Source organism: Vipera berus (assembly GCF_964194415.1).
Source record: "Vipera berus genome assembly, chromosome: 6".
NCBI classification, from domain to species: Eukaryota; Metazoa; Chordata; class Lepidosauria; order Squamata; family Viperidae; genus Vipera; species Vipera berus.
In genome coordinates this window covers 22,693,603-22,721,143 of record NC_138208.1, presented here as the reverse complement: position 1 = coordinate 22,721,143, position 27,541 = coordinate 22,693,603, and the positions used below count along the sequence as shown (strand labels likewise).

General features: G+C 40.7%; 1 protein-coding gene across 1 annotated transcript; it reads right to left on the bottom strand.

The window, feature by feature from the left end:
* Positions 1 to 637: 637 nt before the first annotated feature.
* GPR37 (G protein-coupled receptor 37) lies at positions 638 to 22,102 on the bottom strand (the record flags this gene model as incomplete). Its single annotated transcript, XM_081330228.1, has 2 exons — positions 638 to 2,742; positions 21,065 to 22,102. 2 exons carry the CDS (start codon positions 22,100 to 22,102, stop codon positions 1,924 to 1,926), a joined length of 1,857 nt encoding a protein of 618 aa, XP_081186354.1. The 3' UTR covers positions 638 to 1,923.
* Positions 22,103 to 27,541: the final 5,439 nt, after the last annotated feature.

Genomic DNA, 27,541 nt, shown 5'->3' with positions numbered 1-27,541 from the left:
AGATTAGCACTTTCTGTTATTCCCCAAACTTTTGTGATATAAAACCTTTCATTTTCATCATGTTCCAAACTAACCAATTTCAGATAAAGAGGCCAAAATTTGTTCTACTTTCACTCTCTGACCAATAGAAATTGTTTTGAGCATGCTATAACTGGTTAGCATTGTATCAATTAAATTTCTGCAAAAATAAAAAATGTAAATTTTGAACTTTCTAACCATTACATTATGATGTAGTGTGATTATGGTATCAGGTTATCATGTCCTCTTTTTTATAGTATATTAAGAACAAGTGGAAAACCAAAGCTGTGAATAAATATAGTTATGAATACAGTATTAGGGTTAGGAATTAGGCAATAGGAAGGGAAATACTGTATAAAATCTGCTTGAATTTCTAATCGAAAACACCAAGAATACTTGCTTTGTTTCCACTGTTTTCACAGATGTTGTTTCAATCAACTTTGATTTTTTTTTAAAAAAATCTTCTTCTCCTACCTCTCATTACAGAAGATGTAAACAGCCTTCATACAGCAAAATAAATATACCATTGAGGTTCTGAAATTTGATTTCAATTCAAAGTTTATGTATTTCTAAGAAACATCAAGAAATAAAATATGCATCACATATTGTAAGCCTTCCAAATTTATTGTCACTAATTCTGTGGCAATTCTCTACTTTCTACAAATGGCATTTTTACTTACAGCAAGTGTTATATACACAGACTGAAGACATACCTTTATTGTAGAAAATACTGTAAAAAGAAACTAATAGAATCACAAGTCATACACCCAATATGAGTGGGAATCCCCATTGGGACAGACAGAATACATGCCTTTGCATACAACGTGTTAAAAAGAAAAAAATCTTCAGCCTGTATATTGTGTACTGCAGAATTAAGGGATTTGTTATGATTTTTTGAAAGGTGTACAATATTGGGAACCTGTTGTGTAGATACGTTCTAACTTCCAATTCAATGTGTTAACACATGGGAGCTCATACGTAGAAGCCACCCCTATAACTATATATCCTACTCCATAAATGGTTATTGTTGGTCATACTGGCAGAAGGAAGAGGCTTTACACCTTTATGCATATACATGCATAGGATGTATGCTTTTGACTGGAACAGCATATTATTAAGACCATCTTAGTTATTTTATTACAAGTCAACATAAAAATGATTGCTTTCCCTATGGAAATGTTCTTATATTACTTGGTAAAATTGTTTAACTAACAGTTAACAGTACAGGGAATACAATAAAAATACTACTGTTTCTGTGTCAAATAATCTCATAATTATTTACATCAAACAAATTTAAAACTATTCTCAAACACTCTAAATCAAATAAATTTCATCAAAACATTTGGAGGGTAAGGATACAATGATCTTGGTTAAGCAATTTAAAACCTCATTAGTAAAATATATGGGCACATACTTCACATGCCTCAAAATAGACTTACTAATATTTGTTCCCATCTTTTTAAAAGTTCATGGACAAACAGTGGAATCCTTTGCATTTTTATGCAGAAGTCTGAATTTAAGAAGACTTGCTATCAAGTATGTATATTTAGGATTGCAACTTTAGAAATGCTTATTATAAAGTGAACATTATCAAGGAAATTCCAGTAATAACTTCCCAAGCCAAAATCTGTATTAGTTAACATAATAGAAGAGTGGCCAAAATTAGTTCAGCCTTCCCTTAATGAAGAAATGCTAGCACCATCAAGATAATGATTCTAAAGATCCCTGGTGAGTCTGTTCTTTTTAGTAACTAAAGCTAGTTCTCAAAGAAAACTTGTTATATACAAACTAGCATACTTTACATTTTACACAATTTACTTAAAAAATTAGGATCCAACTGAAATTAGCCTAAAACTCAAACCAATTTTATTGTAAGTTGGGAAAGGATTCTGATCAAAGGGAAAATCAACAGTGAGTTCCCACAGAGGCAAATGTGGACATTTCACGACGTATCGTACTAAAAGGGGACAGTTCAAGCTCTGTGGTGTATTCATTGTCATTATCGTCACTTGTTACTGTAGAAGACTTCTGAATGCACTCATCACAACAGCAACAGCAGCACTCCAAGACAGCTCGGCTGAATGGTTTACAAAGACAGAAGAGGAGAACTGGAGTCACGCAAGATTTAAAGAACAAGAGAAACTGACTAATCAGATGGAGAAGGTCCATAGTTTGCTGAGATACCCCTGTGGACATGTAGGCAGTGACAATATTGCAAATGTTTTCTGGAATGGTGCAAAAACCATACAAAATGGTCAGTGCCACAACTGTGCAGTTCATTTGGCTTTCCAGCTGAATCTGCCGCTTATTCCCACGGGTGCAAGCTTTTTCCACCTTTCGGATTTTCCTGGCAGTCACCAATGAGCAAGTGATGGTAAAAAGTGTCGGTAAGCAAAAGTAACAGCCAAAGTACCACCAGAGCCTTGCACCATCGTATGTAAGTGCTAGCACATATATTGTGTCAGGTAAGTGGGGAGAGACCTTGACCACACATCGTTCCACAGGTGGATTCCCACTAATTTCAGAGTTTTCTTTAGTCAATTGGCGCAGAACCACTTCAGGAAGAGCCAGCAGTAAAGCTCCAATCCATATCACAGCTAGTTTGGCTGTTGTGGATGTACAGTTTTCAATCATTTCATAATACATTTGCACGTTGGTGGCAGCCCGAAATCGGTCTATACAGAGAGCACATAATGTGAAGGTTGTTACTCCAAGAGATGCTACCTGGATAAGGAGGAAAAATAAATAAATCAGAAGTTAGATATGAGGATATGCACAATACAGGACACAAAATATCTAGATTTCCTGAAAACTACCAGCCTAACCTATAAACTTGTTATAGTAGGGTAATGTCTCTTTATTAGTGCAGCACTTCCTTTAATTTTTTTTAACTTTTATTGATTTTTTTCTTAATAGAATATATAAATGAAAATAAAAGCAATTGGGAAAGTAAGTAAAGGGAAAGAGGAAGAAGAATAATCTGGTGGAGAAGAAAGAGGGACAAAGGAGTGACATCCAACTTCTCCTCATGCAGTAAATTACATAGGTGCTTTTTCAAGGATCTTTTTCTTTGTTTTGCTTGAAGACCTTTCCCTTCTCATTCAAGAAGCTTCTTCAGTTCTGACTGAATAGTGGATGAGAAGCAATGCTTCTTCAAGCAAAACAAAGAAAGTCCAGTTGCTTTGGGACAACGATGACCTGGATGACTGAGAATCTCCACAGATAGCAAATTACATAATAAATTTATAATCTCAACTTTTCATTTCTACATAATACTGATTATTAGCCATTTCTGTAACAACAACCTATTTTAATCATCACAACCCAAAGTTAAAGAGTTTTATTTTTATTCCTCTTTTGAGCAGAAAGTCCAGAAGCGGTTTCTGAGTAGAAAGAAAACTAGATACATTCTTTTCCTTAATCAACAGTTTACTTTCCCATCACTGCCAGTTCCAGCACTTTTTCAATCCATGGAGCACTTCCTTTAAATGACATGCATATCTTTTCTTCCTCTGAAAACCAAAATAATTAAAATATAAATGGTAACTGCTTCAATATATTAGGAATTAAACAGAGGTGTGCAAAAAACTCAGAATAAATCCGTAATAGCATTCTATTATAATTCATTTTCAATCTGATATCATGATCATTGGGATATAAAACTAAATAAATAACATTGAATAGGGAGTCAGCCACATGTCACAGTTTGTACAGGATGCATCTTGGTCCAGTGAAAAGGTATTAACTGAATTGAAATTAAAGCTGATTCTATTCTGCCAGCAGCAGAAATCCAGTCTAATTGCATTTCTTTTTTCAGTTCATGCTCTGCTGCTATGCTCCTTTGGCAAATTATCCTGTCTCTGTTAAAAAATGACCTAAAACAAGCATCTACCATCAGATGAAAGTAAATTCCAACCAGGAGCTATTTAAAGAACAGTGCTACTTTTCCCCCAGTTAGATCATTAGTCCATTCCACAGAACATCATCTGTTCCAAAAATGGGCTACCTTTTGGCATCCAGGGTCTGAACACAACAAGGGGAGGGGGAGGAATCGAGGGCTGCAAGGTGAATAGAATCATATCACATATGCAGATAAGGGTGGGCTTGGGGAAAAAGGAGTTTGTGTGTGTGTGTGTTTGTGTTTGCTGTTATGTTATCCATATTTTCCCACCAAGAAAGGCCAGGAAATTGTGTCAGCTTCATGGTCAGAGGGTTGTAAAGGATGCAAAATGAGACTATGGGGACTCAGACGGCCACTACGAGTCAGTAGTAATTAGCAGATCTCCAGTATTTATGAGAGGTGGTCCTGTAGATAGTCTGGCCCTAAGCTGCTCAGGTCTTGAAAGGTCAACAACAGCTCATTAAATTGTTCCTAGGGGGCAACTTGCATTTAGAGCAGTTCTTTCCCTCTGCAGTATTCCTTGGACTAGTCAGCAGCCACTTGCACAAGCAATCCCTGATAAAGCACCTTGCTTTTATCATAATAGGGTGAAATTCAAGCATGGCTAACAGTCTGAATGGTTCAAGAATTACTGTAGTTGGTATATTATTTGTAGCTGTATGAATATATTCTTTGCTATAGCTATTCTAAGTCCAACTTTCACAGGGAACAAAAGAATTGGATTTTACCAGCTTGATAACTGCAGTTAACCCGAAAGGCCCAGAATTAGGATAGGAATTAGAATAATAGAATTGGGACACTGGAGATCTTCTAGTCCAACCCCCAGTTGAAGCAGGGGACGTTATACCATTTCAGACAAATGGCTGTCTAATCTCTTCATAAAAACCTCCAGTGATGGAGCATCCACAACTTCTGGAGGCAAATTGTTCCATTGGTTAATTCAGGGGTTCCCAACCGGGGGTGCGAGACAATATTCCAGGGGGTGCAAAAACTTGGGTTTTCAAAATTATAATGTATATGCATAATTTGTTGCCATTATTTTGAACTTTTGTAAGGGGTGAGAGAATATATCAGAAGTGTTCTGAGGGTATAGAAAGGGTTGGGAGCCACTAGATTAATTGTTCACACTGTTAGGAAATTTATCTTTATTTCTTGGTTGGCTCTCTCCTTTGTAAGTTTCAATTCATTGTTTCTTGTCCTGCCATGCTTTGTAGAATAGGTTGACTCCCTCTTTCTGGTGGCAGCCCATTAGATATTGGAAGACTGCTATCATGTCCCCCCTAGTAAGATTATTACCATCAATTTCATGAAAATGTGAAACAATGTAGGGCACATAGATAATCTCATAGGTCAATGACACAGGTCTCAAACAGTAGTTTAGTTGCACCACCTTCTATGTGCATCCAAATAGGAAGGAAGCTGAAACAACATCTCTACCATGGCCTAGAGCACAGGTCTGCAACCCGTGGCTCCAGAGCCGCATGCGGCTCTTTCAGCTGTCTCCTGCGGCTCCCAGTCCACTGCTATGTGTAGTCCAAAAAAGAAAAAAGTGGGACTAAAAAAGTTCAACCAATCAATTCAAATATGCAGGGTAGGTGCATATCTCACCTTGGCTCCACTCTTCAGTCAAACCCTGTTCTGCGCATGCACGCATGTATGCGCATGGGCACACATTTTTTGCGGCTCCCAGTTTTTCCTTTTGTGAGGGAACCGGTTCCGAGTGGCTCTTTCACTGTTTCAGGTTGCTGACCCCTGGGCCTAGAGGAATACCCTGGCCAATGCTACTGAAGATTGGTAATAGTATTAGCAGTGTCATATTCCTTGAATCTAGCTTCTTGTGTAAGTTATTCATTAAAGTATCATTATCATAGATGGCACTCCACTTGAAGTAGGTGGGATGTTTTATCCATATGTATCTTGCAATTTAAGACTGTGACCTTCACTAAGAATGAAAGATTGGAAGACTGGCTTATAATATAAAAATTATCACGGGTCTAGGAATAGTGTTTTAAGTAAAACCAGTATGACTGCCTTCTTTAAAGAGGGAATACATCCTTCATTCAAAGAAACAAGAACTCCCTCGTGCAATTATATATATAGTCCCAACTTAGCCAAAATTCACTAGATGTTGTCTCTCACCTCTAAACATACCTTCCTCTGTCCCACTGAAATATAGTACTGACACACTAAGAATGAGCTTAAATTTTAGATTGAGGATTCTGTTGGGATATGAATTTCATATGCACATCTGGACCTGCAAAACTGTTTCAAATGTGCTGTTATTACTCTTTGAATTGTAAGTTATTGAAGTACAACAGTTTTTTTTTTCAATTTGGCACCCTCCATACTTTCCAAATATCAAAGGCGTTTGGTGGCACCTTTTCAGACTTACAAATTTAATTAAAAGGCATCACTTTTGTGAAATACAGCTACAGTTAATTAAGGTTTATAGCTTTCAATTAAATTTGAAAAGGTGCTATCAGACACCTAATTTTTGGCTGCCACAGACTAAGACATTTCTTCTCCTACAATCCATACTTTCTAGGAATTTGAAAACTTACAATCAGACAATGTGGAGGGAATCAGATTGGAGACAAAATAAAGTTGTCAGTACTGTTGCCTTTTCATATTTAACAGTAATGTCTGACATCATTTATTGTGTAAATTTAGAAGGGAGTTTAGTTCCAAGGAAGAACATCTAGAACTAATTTTTACAGCAGCAAGATAACAAATGTAGCTTTTGTTAGCCTCAAAACACTGCTGAGTTCTGTTTTCTGCCAAGTCAAAGACAAATTCCTTTGTTTTGAAATTTCACACTCAGGATGTAGGGCAGATACAAATGTTTGTGGACCACTTTTAGTGAATGCCAAAACTACCTCCTTTCATTTGCATGTATAAAGGCATCGGGAAAATGATCCTGAACCAAGCATTTCCAATACCAGGATGAGCAGAGAAATAAAGCTGACTATTTGACCAAAGTCTGATTGGCATGTATGCATATTGAGAAGCACACATGGATCCTGAAGTTTTGAAGAGAAAAAAAAGGATTTAAAATGATCAAGTTTTATTGGTACGGAAATTGTCTAAGTTATAATTTCATGGCTCACTGAATGTGCAGACTTGCACTGGAAGTTCAACCCGTTTTCAGGTCCACTTTGACATTTTTAGGAACTCAAGTATTTTGTAGGTTTATTCCACTGGGCAAGAAACTTCTTCACTGTGAGAAAAGAAGATGAATATAACAAGGAAATTTCATTGGTTTTATTTGTACATAGTTTTTCCCACAGCAGTTATATACTGCTCAAATCATCAAGTTTGGGCAGCTCAGAATAACACAGGCAAGAACAATCATATCTTGCTTATTTTTTTATTACTGAAATGTCCATGCTCATAATGGATGAAATCCAAAGAAAGGACATTCTCTGAAAAATGTTGAATGGATCACTCAGGGCTTCAAAATCTTGCTGAGCACAAGCTGGCAGAAAAGAGTCACAGAAAACTCTTCACACATTTTAAAGTTGCTAAGGCTGAAAAATACTGCCTTTAGTTAGTTCTAGCTGATTAACACTGTAGTCTGTATGGCTGTGGGGAGTAGAAAGGAGTAGAAAGGAGTATCACTACCACACTACTGTTTAACCCTACTGAGCTAATACTGTGATCCACACTTATACACACAAGAAAAATATGGTTTTAAAAAAATAGAAAGCACATTTTAAAAACATAAAGAGTACTTCATGAAGTTTTAACATTATTTATGTTAAACCTCTTGTTACTGATTTATTGCACGATCTACTTCAAATCAGTGGCAAAAATAGGTGAAATGCAAATCACTGCCTTAAGAATATTAACCAAGGTTAAATTGGATTAGTGAAGTTCTATGCTAAAAGCATGTTTGTAGTGTAATAAGCTGATTAACCTGCACGCATAAGTGATATATCTCTAAAATTGCTGTATATTTATTGTCAGTAATATATCATGTACCATAGATGTGAGTCAATAACTGAATTAGCATGTCATTAAATAACTAACGTGTCACTTTAACACTACTTTTAGTTTAACATACGTGCTACTATGTGGCAGTGGCACCAGCTTTGTAAGAATTAAGCCATCACATCATTATTGTGACTTCACCCTTCTATCCTTCCGAAGTTGGTTAAAAGAGGACCCAGATTGTTGGAGACAACATGCTGACTCTGTAAACTGCTTAGAAAGGGCTGTAAAGCACTATGAAATGATATATAAACCTAAGTGCTATTGCTATTGAGATGTTATCACATTTCTTGTTTGAAATTGTAATCCATGATATATACTGCTGGTTAATTCTAGAAAAAGCATGGTTTCAAGAGTGGACCTGAGTAGACTCCCTGAAGTTACTTTAAAAGGTGAAAAAACAGTACTGCTGTGCACTGCATTATTGTATGCTATTTCAGCAAACAGCAAAAAGTCTGCCCAATCATTTTGTTGATAATTTATATAGCATCTTATATATTGTTCTATTATTGCATTTGTATGTTCAGCTGCTGAGCACCAAAGAATTGAAGCCTTTGAACTATGGTGCTGGAGAAGACTCCTGCAAGTCCCTTGGACTGCAAGGTGTTCAAACTGGTCAGTCCTAGAGATCAACCCTGACTGCTCTTTAGAAGGCCAGATCCTGAAGATGAAACTCAAATACTTTGGCCACCTAATGAGAAGGAAGGACTCACTGGAGAAAAGCCTAATGCTGGGAAAGATTGAGGGCAATAGAAGAAGGGGATGACAGAGAATGAGGTGGCTGGATGGAGTCACTGAAGCAGTAGGCGTGACCTTAAATGGACTCCAGAAGATGGTAGAGGACAGGAAGGCCTGGAGGAACGTTGTCCATGGGGTCGCGATGACTTCGCAACTAACAACAACAATGTTCAGCCACGCCATTGGTACATGGATGAAAACTGGAACTGAGAGTAAAGCACTTGGCCTTAAGTATTCCAAATATTGTCTCTATTTAAGCGTCAATTCAAGGGAGCAGCTCCATTAAAATCAAGAGCATTAATACAAAGAAAACATATTTCAGAATAAATGAAACAAGCAAATACAGGTTTTCTAACTTCTTACTAATTTACAACATGTGCTTTCTGAATTACTACAAAGTAATATAAATAATATTTCAGTCAGGATGGACTTCATATAATATGGCTTTAAATTATTGATTAAAAGCCAATTCACAATTCACATAACATCAAAAAAGAGGTTCCAAATTAAAAATGAACATACGGCAAATGAATATAATTGTTCTAACAGCAAATTAAAATTCCACAATGCATCTGAAAATTAAATTCCTTACATAATTCGTTCATGTTTGATAGTAGCCACATGAAAATTAACAGAAAATTGAGTTTTAAGTCTTTAAAGAGATTCAATAAAATCCTTTCCATCTTCAGGGGAAAAATTAACAAATATTAATACAAATATTCCTAACAGAGTAACCAGAGTAAAAAGATTCATACTGATCATAAACCACAAATCAAGTGCCTTAATACATATTTATAAATTCATGGCATGCAATTAAGTTGAAATCTACACTTTCCTTTTTATAAAAGGGTAAACTGAGCCAGCACCTTCGAAGTTCTTTGTTTAGATTTACAAGAACATGGTTTCAACATCAGCTGCAATGTTATTTTAGTTTCTTCCTCATGTTTTAAGATCTGGTTCAGTAGATTTATACATCTGAATTACAATTTCATTGAGCAACCCCATGAACATAATGTGCAGTTCTAGATTAGTGGTGGAGGGATCCTCATCTTTGAAAGTTCATTGGATTAATCTCTCCCTCAGTTAAACTTACCTCACACAGATGTTGTGGGTAATAAAATGAAAGGTGATTCCTGGTAAGCTACCTTTACCTCATGGAAGAATGGCAGGGTAAAAACTGAACTAAAACAAAACAGGAAAAATATAAAATAATTGATGCATGAATGCTTTGATCAGGTAGGCAAGAAAATTTGAGAACTTTCTTTATCTTCATTCTTCTTCCCTAAGGACCACGGATGGTGCTCATGGAAAGCATTCGTGTTATAATCCTATCCACCTGATAAAAAACATCCATACATTACTGTGAGTGTGAGAAATGACCTGAAGGGAGATAATACTTCTACTAAGAAACTAATACTACGATCAAATAATAGTTGTTATCATCCAAGGAGTTACAATATGTTTTGCAAAACTGCAGTGGCATTATGTTCACTTACATAATTTTTAAAAGCCCTGCCTACTTCAAAATTCCCTCTAAATTAAAAGATTGTAACAAAGGAATAAATATAATAAACACAAACAAGAGAGCAAACTTTTGAAGTTATCACTGTTATCTATAGAAAATAGTAATTAGAATACACTAAATTAGATATCATTTATTTGACAATATTTCTAGCCCAGTCCTTTATTTGGGAAGATTACAACAGGATAAAGCAAACAGTATTTGTTTGGTCCAGCCAGGCGAATGACTCAGTGAGGGTTAACAGCAATAAGGTTTATTAGTACACATATGTCAACTGTCAACTGTCAAAATAACTCCGGCTTATATACTCGAGCTGTTTGAACTGTATCCAATCCCAAGCCCGGGTTTTCCCGCCTTTACAACATTAACCAATAATTGCACCCAAATCTCCCGCTTCAAAGGAGCCTTCTTTGCAACAAGCTACTGACATAACACCCCTTCCCCCCCAGTTGATGTTATTTGTTGACGTAATCTCTTAAGTATTTGGGTGGCCTATGGACCCTAGATGGGTATCTATTAGGTTGGCTACTTATGTCATTGTTAACTGACTGTCTGATTGACTGGCTGATATTTATTGGTCTGGAATTTTGGGTTACAGGCTCTGAAGATTCACTACTAACTGATTGTGATTGCTGTTGTGTCAGTTGTGGTTGTTCAGGTACTGCTGGCCTGTTCATAGGGGACAGTTCCCAATCAATTTGACAATGTTGTGGGTTTGCTGCAGCCACACTGGTTCGAGTTTCCACTTCTCCACTGACTGGCAAGTTGTTTTGATTAAGCCAAGATGCTGTATCGCCCCCGTGTACGTTTTGACCCCCATTGACTGGCATACTACCGGCAACCCTCTTCCTTAATTGATCAATATGTCTTTTACTTACTTTATTCCCTTCCCCCTCAATGGTGTAAGACAACGGCCCCATTCTGTCAGTGACTACCCCTGGAACCCATTTGTCACCCTGTCCATAGTTTCTGGCCCAAACTAAGTCTCCGATGTTGAAGGACCTGTTTGGGATGTCAGGTTCAGCACTTGAGGGTAGTTTGTCAGGATGTAACCTGTCCAGCTTGGTGGTTAGCCTTTTGCCCCACCTCATTTCCGCAGGGCTTTTCCCGGTAGCCGTGCAAGGGGTTGTGTGCTGAGTCAGCAAAAAGTCTGCAAGTCTTTGGTGCCAGTCGCCACGGATGATTCGCTTCAAGGCGTCTTTGGTGGTTCTCACGTTGCGTTCAGCCAAGCCATTGGTGGACGGGTGGAAAGGTGCAGATGTTGTGTGTCTAATCGAGTTGGCCCTGAGGAAGTCCTGAAATTCAGCAGAGGTGAATTGGGGCCCATTATCAGATACAATCACATCCGGTAACCCATGAGTGGCAAAGAGGCCCCTTAAAACCTGTATTGTTCTACCTGATGACATTGAATTAACAGGCACTACCTCCAGCCACCGAGAGAAGCTGTCCACCACAACTAGGAAGGTTAGGCCTTGAAATGGCCCTGCAAAATCAATGTGAATCCTAGACCAAGGATTCCTGGCCAATTCCCACTTATGCGTGTGTGCGTGTGCCAGCTCTGGTCTAGATCGCTGACACAGATAGCAACCTGAAACGCATTCTTCCAGCCCCGGCCACCACAAATGACTTCTAGCTAATGCCTTCATTCGAACAATTCCGGGGTGACCTTCATGTAATTCAGTTAAAACTGTATTTCTGTGAAGTTCAGGAATAACAACACGGTTACCCCACAATATACACCCCAAATGGGATGATAGTTCATTCTTTCTCCTAAAATATGGGATATACTTGGAATCAGGGTTAGTACTTGGCCAACCCCCTAGTACCCAGGTCATAATCCTATTGAGAATATGGTCTTTTTTAGTAGCCTCAGCTATTTCTCTAGCTGTTAAGGGGCAATCAGGAATTTCATGTAATGACATAATTTGTCCTACTGGGGCAGGGTCCTCCTCGGTGTTGGTTAAAGGCAGTCTACTAAGGGCATCTGCAAGGCCCATTTCCTTACCTGGTCTATGTTGCAGTGAAAATGAATATGCTGAGAGGAAAATTGACCACCTCAGCATTCTGGGAGACATTATTTGGGGTGTCTGTTTATCAGTGGTAAACAGTCCCAATAATGGTTTGTGGTCAGTGAGTATGGTAAAGTTCCTACCATAAAGGTAATCATGGAACTTTTTTACTCCTGCCACAATAGCTAATGCTTCTCTATCAATTTGTGCATAATTCCGTTCAGCTTTAGTAAGCGTCCTGGAATAGTATGCAATTGGCTTTTGAATGCCCTGACAATCCATGTGGCTGATGACAGCCCCTACACCATAAGGTGAAGCGTCACAAGCTAAATAGATCGGTTTGTTCTCAATAAAATGAGTAATTGTAGATTGGCTTGATAGAATATCTTTTAAAGTTTGAAAACTGACTCTATGTTTTTCTTGCCACTGCCATGGGGTTTTTCTATCTAATAGTCTGTGTAATGGTTCCGCGATGGCAGCTTTATGTGGCAAGAATGTATGATAGAAATTGACTAATCCTAAAAAAGCTTGTAATTCAGCCTTGTTTTTTGGTTCTGGTGCCAATTTAATTGCCTTAATTTTATCAGCTGTAGGGTGAATTCCATTTTTATCTATTCTAAATCCTAAGAATTCTGTGGATTTAACTCCTATACAGCATTTTTCCTTTTTTAATTTAAGTCCAGCCTCCCTAAATCTTCCCAATACCTGTTCCAGACGCTCAGCTAAAATTTCTTCATTTCTTCCAGCTATTAAAACATCATCAAAGTAAGGGCATACACCAGGTATGCCCTTTAAGGTCCTCTCCATCACCTCCTGGAAGATGCCTGGAGCTGCTGCAATACCGAATTGCAGTCTGTGGACTCGGAACGCCCCCTTGTGGGTAACAATAGTTTGAGCTTCAGCAGCTTCCCTGGAAACAGTAAGTTGCAAATACGCCTGCGCCAAGTCTAACTTGGCAAATATGGCGCCGTCCTGTATCGTGGCGAGGACCTGCTTCACCGTCGGGACCGGGTAAGCATGCTTTTTCATTCCGAGGTTCAGGGTGGCTTTGTAATCAGCACAAATCCTCACATCCCCATTAGGTTTAAGGGGTGTGACGATTGGTGTTTCCCACAAGCCACCCTCGACCGGTTCTAGAACGCCTTGGCCTACAAGCTTATCGAGCTCGGCCTCGATTTTTTGCTTAAGGGCAAAAGGCACCCGTCGGGCCTTAAGCCTGATGGGTTTAACTGCTGGGTCTAAATTAAAATTAATTGGGGGCCCTTTATATTTACCCAAAGACCCATCAAATACGTCTGCGAATTCATCGCAGACAGATTTGAGGGTCTTATTATTATTAATGGTATTTATTCCGACCCAAATTCCCAGGGCAGGAAACCAGTTAAGGCCTATTAAACTAGTTCTATGGCCTTCTGTGACTATTAAGTCTAAGAATCCGTTAAACCCCTTATACTTAACTTTAAGGGTAACTTTTCCCTTAATTTTTATTGGGGTTTTTTGGAAATCTGCCAATTGAATTTTAGTTGAACTAAGTGGAATTTTACGACCACTTTTAAGTTCAATCTGTTTAAGGGTCTCGCTAGGAATTATGGACACTGAGGCCCCAGAATCAATTTCCATTTTGCAAGGAATTCCTTGCAACTGGACTAAGATTTTTAATTTTGGTCTCAAAATATATTTTATTTTTCCCTTTTCACTGTGATTGACTCGCGCCACCTCCCCGCGGTTGGGGTATTGTGCCCTAGGTCTAGGGGTCTCCTTGCCACTATAGTAAGGGGTTACCTTACCTTCGGCCCAAACGTCGATTTCGTGTAGACGATTGTCGCGTGCACGACCCCTGCAAATGGCTTGAATGTGGCCAGTCTTTCCGCACAATCTGCATCTAGCAGAGCGGAATCTGCATGTTGCTCGGGGATGGTTGCCCCCGCAGCTTCCACATCTGTTGTCGCTGTCGCGCGGTCTTGTTGGAATATCTTTCGGTTGTCGTTGTGGTGTTGTTGTTTGGAATCGGCGACTCGGTTCTGGTCCTTCGCTTCGGGATGGGTTTGCCGCCATTTTTCCAAACCTTCTGGAGACTTCGGCTATGTCGGCTTCCCATTGTTGGTCCACCTCCCCGCTGTTCACAAGGCATTCTTGGTTAATTTCGGAAGAAGCAGCCGTGCTATTGCGGGGGGGGGGCCGCGATACCCAGTGGATTCATACGTCAAAAGTTCGTCAAGGACTTCTTGCAAGTCGCCGGTGGGCTTAGCAATAATTCTATTTTGTAACTGCTCGTCACGCAAGCCCAGCACCACTCTATCACGGATCCTTATTTCTAAATTGTCATATTTGCAACGTAACGCTGCTTCTCTAACTGCAGCAACGAATTTGGTTATAGACTCGCCCGGTCTCTGATTTCGTTTTTCGAAAATGCGCCGCCAAAAGAGTTCTGATCGTTTCAGCGTAAAATGTACCTTTAATTTGGCCAGTAAGTCCGCATACGAAACGCTTGATACCGGCAATGGTTGACAAAGTCCCACGGCAACCCGGTACACAGGTGTGCCACAGATAGTTAGTAAGGCAGCCGCCTTTTTCCGGTCGTCGGTTATGCCGTTCACGAGCAAAAACCCTTCGACCTGTCCCACATATTCTTCCCAGTCCTCTGGGTAGTTAGGATCGAATTCTTTTAAAGAACCAATTTGCGCCATTCGGAGGTTTGTTGATTCCGCCGCGGCTGCTTGCGGTTGACTGTGAATTTTTAAATTTACCGCCTTACGCGCAGCTGTTTGTCGCCGATCCTTCACTAGTCCGCCGTCTATCCCACCCTCGTCGCCAGTTGTTTGGTCCAGCCAGGCGAATGACTCAGTGAGGGTTAACAGCAATAAGGTTTATTAGTACACATATGTCAACTGTCAAAATAACTCCGGCTTATATACTCGAGCTGTTTGAACTGTATCCAATCCCAAGCCCGGGTTTTCCCGCCTTTACAACATTAACCAATAATTGCACCCAAATCTCCCGCTTCAAAGGAGCCTTCTTTGCAACAAGCTACTGACATAACAGTATTGCAAAAAGCCCATCATTCAATATTAAATTATTACTAAAAAGTTAATCTTTAGCACCCATAAAACAAAACAAAATGAATGGGGGTTTGAATGGATGCTGGAATAAAATTGCTTAATTTGTTTATAAAATGCCATCAGTACTTGCAGGCCTATAGCCCATCAATCTCATGAAGAAGGAAAACATGCACAGGTCTTCTCTTGATAATTGGGCCAGATGGACATATTTCGTTCACCAATGGACATGCAAATGCTATCAGCACCGTCTTCCTCAACTCATTAATGTTTTAATGAAACTGCCCTAGAAAAGAACTATTCCCTTTTGAGTTTTGTCAAGTAGACCTAACCCTTGTCCTACCTAGTAGTCAGTTAGGATGAATTAGAAGTACTTTAATTTATTCGTAAGACAACCAAGGAAATATTAAACATATGGTGCAAAAGAAGCAGCTGATTTTGTGTTTATAACTACTTTGCATGGCATGGAGTGCATTGATCAGCCAAGATGTATTTTACATCCTGGGCATCATGACTTTGGTAACCTAAATAAGTTTTCCACATATTGAAAGCAAACTATGTTTATTTCATACTGCATCCAATTTCTCAATAGAAGATGATAATAATAGATATGATCTGTTAAAATCACCAAGTTTCTTAGTTTATGGACAATTACAATATTTTTTTAATTTATAACATACAATGTGAACAACACATAATATTTGTTAATAACTGTATAGCTTGATTTTAATACAGCCTTATTTTAATGCTGCCTTAAAATATTTAATTGACAAATTATTCTAAAATACCAATTTAAATCAAGGTCATTTTGAAATTTTAGGTAATTTCACAATCCTTGTACATCTTATGACTTTTTGTTATTTTTACTTTTCTCTTGTTTTTCTTCTGAACTGAAATACAATAGATAATAATCAGAGAAAAAAACAAAAAACAAACTACTTCTAGAAGAATGTCTATGGTGATTCTCAGTCATCCAGGTCATGATTGTTCCAAAGGTGCTTTTTCAAGAGGCAACTGGACTTTCTTTTCTTTGAAAATGTTTCACTTCTCATTCAAGAAGCTTCTTCAGTTCTGACTGGATGGTGGGGAATGGAAGGATTTATATTCCTTGCAGACAGCTGGTCATTTGCATTGTTTTAGAGAATCGTTGAGGCCACTTGGAGGTTTGTCTGTGACCTCAGAGGCAATTGAGTAGTGGAAATGGGTGTGGAGCCTTCTTGGAACTGCTGAAAGGAGTGGGTTGTGGAACTGTGCTTTCTGCAGGATGTTTTCTGCCCTGTGTCCCTTCACTGTTGAACATAGGTAGGGGTGTTGGGGATGAGTCTGTATTGTCTGCATCTCAAACTGAAGTGCAAATGGCTCCTGTAGCCTGCAATTTTTCTGGAAATCCATTCGTACTCCTGCACCATTCAAAGGGTGTTCATCCTAAAGTGCACAGCTAAATGTCTATGGAGATTCTCAGTCATCCAAATCATGGTTGTCCTAAAGATGCTTTTTGCTTGTTTTTATTTGAAGATGAGAGTCAACAGCTCTCTAAAAGAATGCACTTTGGGATGAACACCCTTCAAATGGTACAGGAGTATAAACGGATTTCCAGAAAAAATGCAGACCACACATCACAGTCTTTTCAGCAATTCCAAGAAGGCTCCACATCCATTTGCACTATGTAGGTGACCCTGAAGACACAGATAAGAAGGCCTCCAAGTGGCCTCAATGACTCTCTAAAACAATGCAAATGACCAGCTGTCTGCAAGGATTATAAATCCTTCCATTTCCCATTATCCAGTCAGAACTGAAGAAGCTTCTTGGATGAGAAGCAAAACATTTTCAAAGAAAGACAAGAAAGTCCAGTTGCCTCTTAGAAAAGCACCTTTGGGACACTTCTAGAAGAAAATTTTATTATGAAGAAATAATACAGAAAAGTCAGACTGCAATGCTATACCTGGAAATAAGGTATAAAGTACCCCATTATGCTTACTTCTAAGTTGATTTTAAATTTCTTGGAGCAAATTACATATTGAAAAATAACACATACACTGCTAGCATTATGACAAGGGAATGATGAGTTGACGAAACGGCTCCATTGTTTGTAACATCTAATCTTATCTCCTTGCTCTGAATCATAATACTGCTTTTAATTATAGGATTTTTGTTTATATTGCTATTTTATAGTTTTTATTATTCACCTCCCCAAGATAAATTGTGAGAGATGGGTGGCCATATACCGTATTTTCCGGCGTATAAGACGACTTTTTAAACCATGAAAATCATCTCAAAAGTTGGGGGGTCGTATTATACGCCCAGTCGTCTTATACGCCGGAAAATCAGCGCGCCCGGGAAGGCACACCCTCCCCTCTCACTGTGGAGGAAGCAGGGCAGGCTGGCGTCTGGCGGGAGCCGGCAGGGCAGTCCTGCGCACGTGCGCACTCCCCAGCTGTTAAGGAGCACTCCTTAGCAGCCGGGGAGTGCGCGTGTGTGCAGGACTGCCCTGCCGGCTCCCGCCCGACGCTCTTCCCTCTTGAGGCAGCATCCCTGAGGATTCCTAAGGAGTCCCGCCAGACGCCAGCCTGCCTTGCTTCCTCCACAGTGAGAGGGGAGGGCGTGCCTTCCCGGGCTCGCTGATTTTCCGGCGTATAAGACGAAAAATCTTGAAAATCATCTCAAAAGTTGGGGGGGTCGTCTTATACGCCCAGTCATCTTATACGCCAGAAAATACGGTAAACATGAAAAATAAATGAAATAAACAGATTGCTTTAATGATGCCTTTACAATAGACTTGCTATCAGCCTTTTATATGACAATGATTACTTAATAATCTTTTTTTAAAAGACCTTACATTTAGGTTGCAAGGCGATTCTTTTAAGTTGACTGTTCTGCAATATCAAATTTAACAAATTTCTCTACATCATGAGAACTTAGTAGACAATATCTGAAGATGGCAAAAATTGCATTTTTTTCTTCACTGTGAAAAAAAAATCACCTAGTTTGGAAAAATGGAAGATAAATAGCATTATCATATTCACTCTCAGTTTCAAGTAACCCGAACACTGAAGAAGAAATCAATGGCAAGTCATTCTGAAACTCCACCAACATGTCCATAAATGCACTGAGACTTAAACTGAGGAATTTTTTTTAAAGAAACTATAAAGTCCTTCAGAGATTATTGAGGTATAACTCCTAGCAGCTTTCATTACTGCTGATGCAAATTGTGGCCTTTACATTAATGCTTGTAATTCATCAACCTCTAGAAGAGCACAATTATCCTGCTTTATAAGGGATTAGAACAGGGGTGTCAAACTGGATGCGTCACGCGCAGGCCAGGCCCACCCCAGCTCTGCAAAGGCAAAAAATATCGTGATATGTCATGTAATGTGATCGAGTTCTACACTCATGGATTAGATGAAGATATGAAAGATACATCAACTAAGGCTTATTTACCTTCAAATGTTCAGAGATAATAGGCCTCTGAGCCATACATGCTTGGGATTAAAAATAGGGGCACATCTTATTCATACAATGTTCTAGGACTCTACAAACATTATGATAGTGAAATCTTCTAAGCTCAAAACGGCCATTGTCAGTGTTCTGAGTATGAAACACAACATAGGTTACGAGAAATTTGTTCCAAGTGTGAAACATAACATGGCATGAAGAGGCACTAGTTTGAGCAGGAACACACAAATCATTTTTTTCTTTGAATTGTTCCAACTACGAAATAATTGCCTCGAATTTTCCAAGCTTGGAACAAAATACATCTTCTATGTGATGCATATCTCTACTCCACTTTTTTCATTTTTTAATAAAGCCACTTATTATACACTATTGAACATGATGCTGCAATTGAACAGCATGATCCAGAAATACTTGTTTTAATGTTTTCAATATTGGACCTGTACTTTAAAAAGTTCTTAACCCAACATAAAATAATTTTAAGCTTACATATTAATTTAAGCTAATACAGCAAGCTCAGTGATGAGGAATTCTGTTCAGTGAAAATGAGAAGTTCCTCATCCCTGCTTTAACCCCAATATTGCTGTCAAGGTAGTAAACCTCCAATATAAACTGACAGGTTGTTACACTGACATCTTAAATTTATTAAATGGCTCTAGGTCTGTCATGGAAAAGGTCATATTTACTCCATGCTCCTGTGTTTTATGGGAAGTTCTAAAGTTAGGGGTCATATCTTACAGGCAAGCTTTTAAAGTTACAAATCAAAGTGATTTATTTGGTCATGGTATTTCCACAGTATTAGCACTTTCCACTATAGGAGGACCAGAAAAAAAAATCCACACCTTCTTTTCCATTTCTTGGCATGCATGCAATTTAAATACAATTCAGGAAATAATTTCTTTGCCTGACTAATGGACTATTAGAAATGGACTTTCTAGGGGACTACAAACATCCTATCTCCCTTCATTTACCCATCTGCTGCTAATTAAATGAATGATATCAAGCATACTGTCACATGCAGAGAATTATTCCACACTATCAACCAGATTTAATGGTTTCTTTTTTCCAGGAAATAAATAAAACAGACAATTGAACAGTGGAAAGGAGTCTGTCCAAGCAGGATAGCAAAAGTATATATTCCCTTGCCAAAAGCTAAGGATTTAGTCAAAACCTGGGACATTTAAAAAAGTAAAACAAAACAGAACAAAAACAAAGCAAGTGACCCAAAACCAAGTTAATATTTTAATATTTTTAGTTTGCTTGAATTTTTGTAATTTTAATCCATTTTATAACTGTTATTATATGTTGATGTAAGCTGCTCAGAGTTGCCTGAACTGTGAGATGAGCGACAAATAAATTTGATAAATAAAAATAAATAATATTGTTAATATTGCAACAATGTTTGTGGCTTTCATGCTAAAAGACCGTCTCTTTTACTCTATTAACTTTCACCTGTAGAAATGAGGTATTTTCTTCTGTAGTAAATCTGGTAAGATACATAACTAGGATATTATATTTATGCATACAAGTTTGGATGCAAACACTTGGATCCAACAAAGATTTCTTTAACTCCATCAATTGGCCTACAATATTTGGATAAAAGCCAATATACAGTTTCAACACCCTAGTAAGTTGAAAGTTGGAAGCAAATGTTCCAATTTATAATGCAACTTATTTCATAAAATAAAGACAAAGGGCTTATATTAGTTACACCTAATCATTTTTCATTTGTAAATCAAAAGGCAGTGGGAAATGTAGAAAGACCATTTTTAACTTTACATCATCTCTTCAGTTCAGAAAATGTTATCTATTGAAGGTTGCACAACCGTTTTGATTAAATACATTAAGATTAAGCAATCTAGTACCTTGCAGATGTTTGAAATTCCAGCCACAATCAGCTGCAACCAGCATAGCCAAAGGCAAGGGAGAGTAACAGATTGCATGCCCTTGGAATAAATTACTGGAGTTTGTAAAACAAGAATAGACAATGCCTATACCTGAGATCTTTGGAAGAGAGCTGAAAATCTAAACATAAATCTGGCCTCATTTAACTTATATTTGCACTGCATACTTCTAGCAGAACTAGTTAGCAGACTGAGAAAGAACCATACATATACTTAACTCGTACCAAAATCAGATAAATTCATGTCTTAAATTTAATACAATAAATTCCATTATCAAGGAAAAAATGCAAAAAGGGAAAGCAGTCACACCGGATGTAAGGAAGCAGGGCATCCTCAATTTCTAAGGATCTGGTAGAGTCAACAGATCTTAAGTAATGGGATTCTGATTCCAATTCATTAAGAAAGCATTGCGCCCATGATCCCAATCTCATGAGCCTCTATGAAACTACAGATCGGTGACGTTTATTGTTACTTACCTCAATGTAAGGTACAATTTTGCAGGAGAAATCGTCCAACAGCCACTTTTTGGTGAGTTCTTGGAAGATCACCAGAGGCAGGCAGAAAAAAATGATAAGGAAATCCCAAAAGGCTAAGTTGGCTAGCAAAGAGTTGGAGATGCTCCTCATATAGTAGTTATGGCAGACAATGCACATCACTGCCATGTTCCCCATTATCCCAATGCCAAAGATTATTACTGACAAACACATGACTGCGTAGGCACCATAGGACTCCTGGGTCAGTGGGTAAAAAGGGTTCTTTACATGAGATGGTTGGAAGGTCCCATTTCTCAGGGGAGCAGGTACCCTTCCTGCCATGTGACTGGCTGAGTCATTCAAGGGCAATGCCTGAGGCACAACATTTTTCACAACTCCCTGAAAGGGAGTTATCTGACTATCCGCTGAGATATTGAAGTCACTGATGTAGTGCCTGTTCTTGAAAGTTTTACTTTTTTTTGCTCCTCTTGTATCCTGGGACTCCCCAGCCCCACGCTTGCTCCTTGCATATTTCCTGTGGCCAATTCTTGCTGAGCTCTTCTCCCACTCTTCAGCCTTAAAAGCACTTCTGATTCTCAAGGCTACAGAAAAATCTTGCCCCAAATGACTTTCGCTTCTTTTTTCCAAATGACCTTCGCTTCTTTTTTCCAAATGACCCCCAGCCTGATGCACACCTTCTCCACGCTTGACCGTCTGAGCGACCCCCAGGTCTTTGCTGGCATCACTATAATCCTTCAGTGGAGCCCAGCCCTTCTGACCTCCAGCCTTAGCCTGGAGTCTTAGATGCTCTTTGGGTATGGAAATCTCAGGAATGCCACCTACATGCCCCATACCCCAAGCTGTTTCTTGCTTGTGGGCCGCTTGCTGAAGTACTGGAAGAGCTGGCTGGCACCACAATTCACACTCCCGACCTTTTCTGACAATACTATCTCCATTTAATGTGGCTTGGGATGTTACCTGGGCAAAGATAAACAGCATGACCGTGTGCCAAAGTAAGCCAAATGTTTTGAGAAGATGCATGGTGAGCGAAGGACCTGGTACCCCCCAACCACACCCTTATTAACAGTTTTTGACCAAGGTGGAAGGGCTGCCACTCAAATGCATTTCACCAACCTATTCCCGAGCAGAAGAAAGGTGAGAAGTGAGCCAGAGTCTCTTTTTATGGATAAATAACCCTGATTATTTCCCGGAGAGGTATCATGTTCCAGTCATGCCCTGAGCACACGGATCCGCCGTTTCTAGAAGGTGTGAATTAAAGATGAGGAGGAACTAACCTCCTCCTCCTCCTCCGAAGAAAATAATAAAACCGCGAAATAAGAAATCCCCTTCCCGGGCGGGAGGATTTTCTTCTGCAGCCAAATTAACCTTCGGGGAGAAATCCAAGGAAAGTTGCATCAATCGAGGCTTCGGGATCGCGAAGCAAGATCACCCCTGGAAATCAACCCCGGCCGAGCGCTCCGCCTTTCCCAGCCAAACTGTCGCCTCGGGCTGCCCCGTTTCGCAGTCTTCCCGAGACCGCCGCTAGCCGCTCGCCGGCGGCCGAGGTGCGATCCTCGGGGCAAGGGCGGACGATCGCGCCATCGCTTTCGCCCAGTCCTCCGGGGGGGGGGGGCAGGCGCAACGGAGCTCTCTTAGGCACTTTCCCGGAGGCAGGTGAAGTCCGAGGCGTGGCTGGCCCTCGTGCGGAACCCAACGAGAGCTTGAGGCCGGTGGTCCTTAGTGGCTGGGGCGGGGGTGGATCGCCGGCAGTCTCCGAAAGGGGAAGAAGAGGGGGGACTTCTTTGGAGGGAGCAGGTCGTCCCCCCGCCCAAGGGGAGCCCGCAAAGTTGCTTCCAGGGCCAGCTGCGAGCAGGTTGGAAGCAGCGCCCGTTCGAGAGCCAGCAACAACTTGTTGCTCCTTCCGCCCTATCTGCGCCTGGCAGCTGGGCACGAAAGGGCAGCTTCTGAATCTGCGGGCGGGGGACAAGGGGCGGCGGCGGCGGCGGCGGTTGTTCTGCTGCGGGGCCGGGGAAAATCCTGGTCGAAATCCCTTGCCTTTCTCTCGCTGTCTTTTGCCTCGGGGCTCCAGAGGCAGGCAGGCAAACGCCTTCCCACCTCCCCCACCCCACCCCCGGCGGCTGCCGCTCCGCTAAGCTTTCACGCCACAGCCACTCGCGCTCGGTAGCCGCTTCGAGTTAAAGGTGGGGAAGGAGGCGGGGGAGCGGGAGAAGAGGCTGGAGGTCTCCGAGTGCGCAGGCGCCGCGCTTCCCTGGCTTCGGGAAGCCCAGCGCTTCTTTCTCTGCGAAGCGGCTCCGGAGTGAAAGCGTGTGTGTGTGTTTGTGTGTGTGTGTCGCGGGGGGGGGGGCGCTGCTGGAACCCCGTTGCTTTCTCGTTCTCGTTGATATTTGCAGAGGCGTTTCCCTTCCACCCCAATCACACCGGGTAATAGAGGAGCCGAGCGCGCGTAAAGTCGAGCCCGGCCCCAGGGCGTAATTGCTCGATCCAAAACGCAGCAAAGGCGAAATTCCCCGGCACCTGATGCGCGCGCGCGGGTGCGCGCGCTTGCTCGCAGCCTTGAGGGTGAGGAGCTCTTAGGTCAGGGGTAGGCAACCTCGGCTCTTTTATGACTCATGGACTTCAACTCCCAGAATTCCTGAGCCAGCTTGGCTGGCTCAGGAATTCTGGGAGTTGAAGTCCATGAGTCATAAACGAGCCGAGGTTGCCTACCCCTGTCTTAGGTTAATTAAGGCAAGGCTGGAAAGTGGTGGTGCAGGAGAGTCACCTCGACGTAGAGGGAATTCCCGGTCCTTATTATGTACACCACGCCTGTCGTACTCTCTCTGCTGGACGTTGCTGGCTAGAAAGAGTTAACGAGCGGGAGCGGGAGAGAAGTACATCAGCCAGGAATTGTAACGACGGCTGAGTTCGCATCAGCGAACGTTTGCAAGTTTCGCTGCTTATATGCTAAAGTCAGTGTTAATTTTGCCTCGGGGTTTTCTTTAGGTCGAAAGGCTGCAACCCGGTCCTGGCCGAAATCGGCGATAGTTGTAGTAACACAACGCAGTTAACCAGGTCAGAAAGGACTTAGTAAGCTGCGTTCGGTCAGTGCGCGTGCTAAGCTTGGTCTTTGTTTCTTCATGGAATGGATGAGTTATAATCATCTAGTTCTAGTCCAAACCTTTTGTCTGGTGCATTCAGCCCCTCATTTAAACCTCCAGAGAGGAAAAGCCATAACTGATAGAGGGGAGTCTGTTTCATTGCTTCCCAGTGCTCAGTCTTCCTAATAATTAGATCCTGGTCTGCTCTTATTTTCAGCTTACAACAAGTTCAGTCAGCAGCTCTCACAGGGTAGGACTGGTAGGAGATATTAAAATAGGCAAGAAGGTAGTTCTGTCACCACCCTTTCTAACTCCTTCATATAACAAATCTTTCAAATTTTTGTAGACTGTTCTTACATTTCTTTTTTTGCAAGCTAAAGGAGGCTAGCTCCTTTCACTGTTCTTTACACTTACAGCGTTTAGTGTAAGTCTAAATAGATGTTCTCTGAACCCTGTTCGTAGAATAGAATAGAGCTGGAAGGGACCTTGGAGGTCATCTACAAAAGGTAAAGTTTCCCCCGCACATGCGTGCTAGTCGTTTCCGACTCTAGGGGGCGGTGCTCATCTTTGTTTCAAAGCCGAAGAGCCAGCGCTTGTCCGAGGACGTCTCCGTGGTCATGTGGCCGGCATGACTAGATGCCAAAGGCGCACGGAACGCTGTTACCTTCCCGCCGTAGTGGTCCCTATTTTTCTACTTGCGTTTTTTACGTGCTTTTGAACTGCTAGGTTGGCAGAAGCTGGGATGAGTTACAGGCGCTCACTCTGTTACGCGGCACTCGGGATTCGACCCGCCAAATTGCCGACCTTCTGATCGACAAGCTCAGCGTCCTAACACACTGAGCCACCGTGTCCCCTGGAGGTCATCTAGACCAGCCCTATGTCTTTGTCCAGTCTAGAATCGGATAATCAACCTACTGAGATATTTAGTAGAATCACAGTAGAATGATTTGATTAGTATTTTGTTAGTGCAACCCAATATTGCACTGGTCTTTTGAGCTGCTGCATCAGTTTCCTCTTAGTCAGCTAGTGGTTCACTATTCTCTAGATACAGGGGTGTCAAACTGCCGGACACATCATCCCAAAACTGCGCCCACCCCATTGCCGGCAATGGAGAAAAAGCCCCAATACGTTGCGCAATGTCACGTGAGATCGCGAGTTTGACATGTCTGCTCTAGAGGGGTGTCAAACTCACAACATCACTTGACATGTTGCGACGTATTGCGACTTTTTTGCCATTGCTGACAATGGGATGGGCACAGTTTCGCTATGATGCATCCTGCTCTAGAGTCTTCTCACGGACCCTGCCACCTAACCATAGCTTCCCAGTCCTCTACTTGTGTATCTGACTCTTTCTACTCAAAAGCAGGATATTCCGTTGGACATGAATGAATATAAGCCTGTTGAATTGGGGGTGTTTAGGCATGTTGAGATAATTTCTATCTGGGATTGTGTCCTGTAAAGGATTAGCCAAACCTTATAGCTTGGTATTACAACTTGGAAAAAATATTCCCATTCCATCCTGTAAGCCATTTATAAAGAGGTTGAGTAATCCTGGGCTACATTGGAGCCTATCTGATGCTTCCTTGCAGGGAGAGCCATTTATGAGCATAGAAGACCTCTGTGGATTTTATGCTGCTAGCCATTGCTGACTGTAGGGGGCAGTGGGTCATTTCCATTTCAAGGCCACTGAGCCAGTGCCATCTGAAGACATTTCTACAGTCATGTGGCCAGCATGATGTCATGGAGTTGGCTTTCCACTGCAGTGGTACCTGTTTATTTGCTTGCATTTGCATGCTGGGCAGGAGTTGGGGCGAGGGCTGGAGCTCACCCCATTACATGGAGCTTGGTCTCAAACCTAAATTTATTTGTTTATAAATTCCTTTAAGGTTGCAAGGTAGCTCCTTTACCATATCTTTATCAGTTCTAAATTGTCTTTCTCTCCTTTTCTCAATTATGTTAATCATGGCATGGCATGGCAGGTTTTACTTTGAAGTTTAGCATATTGTGCAAACTCTAGCCTGTTTGGTTAGTTTATGATTCAGTGTAGTGTGGGAATATAAAGTTTGGTAATCATAACTTTCTCATACCCCTTTTCTTCCAGTTTCATTTTTGGGTGGATCTTGAAGTTGGCTATTGCTCTTTTAATATAATAATCAGGGAAAACCTAATAAAGAATTAATCCAATAAAAGATTAATAACCTTTGGAACTATTATTTCACTTACTGTATGCCTTCTTTGCAACATCATTCCTTTTTTCTTTTTCTTTTTAGGATAAGTAGGAAAGGAACATTATCCAATGTTCCATCAGTTCTCTATATTTTTTACTTAGATTTATGTTAATGCTTTCCAGTTATAAAAAGATTAAGAAGCCTGAACTTATACATTTTCATTCCAAACTAAATCCTATTGAGTTAAATAGACTTGCTTCGAAATAGATGTAAAAGTTTTTCAAAACTGAACACTCCTTCTCAGGGAAGCCACAGAGGGTTTATTAAACATATTGAAATTCCCATTTCAAGGGTTTTTAACATCCTCTTTCTCCAATTTGAAAATGCAACTCAATGATTTAAATATGAATAAATACAATCACAATTTTGCTTTTCTTTTGCCAACCAGATATCGGGCAGCCCTTCCCAGTCTCTGCAGGAGTGTTCTGGATGTTGAACCTGTCTAAAACTGTAGTACGCGGCTGCTGTCAGATGATCCAGAAGCACCATTTCCATTTCCTTTCACCAGGATCATGGTTTTGACTATACAGCAAATTTATAACTTGTCTACAGCAGACTTCCTGAGCTGTTGTTAGAAGTAAAGCATCAGTGATGAAAACTGACTGCATTCTGCCATCATATTACATTGCAATACGTAGTTCTTAGTTACCTCTTGCAAATAGTGTTTTGACTCTTCTATGGTGGAGCTGATGAAATAGGTATCATTCACCATGTAGGTTTTTTTCCCCTTCTCTAAGTAGCCCACACTTCTTTAGCACAAACAAACTTGGTGTTTGCATAAGAAAGGCCAGCTAGGGAAACGGGGAGATAGAAACACATCCAATATAGCCTCTGCTCAGCTGCTGTGAAAAGAGGTAATGAGCATAATGAGCTTAGCCTTGGGAAACTACTCTTCCTTCAACCTCCCAGAGGGGTCACAAGTAGGTAAGAGAAGCATAGGTCTCCCAGTTCAGCATCTAACAAGCTTTATATTGTCAGTTTGCCGGTACAGCTGCACCTCCAGTGTGATGTTCAACCTCTTGGCCGGGGCATATCTTCGGCACTGAAAGAAAACATACCTCTGGGCCAACTAATTGGTAGGCATGGATGGTTTCTTGCTACTATGACAAAAATGAAGCCACTGATCAGCAGTCAGTGGTGATTCAAAATGGCAG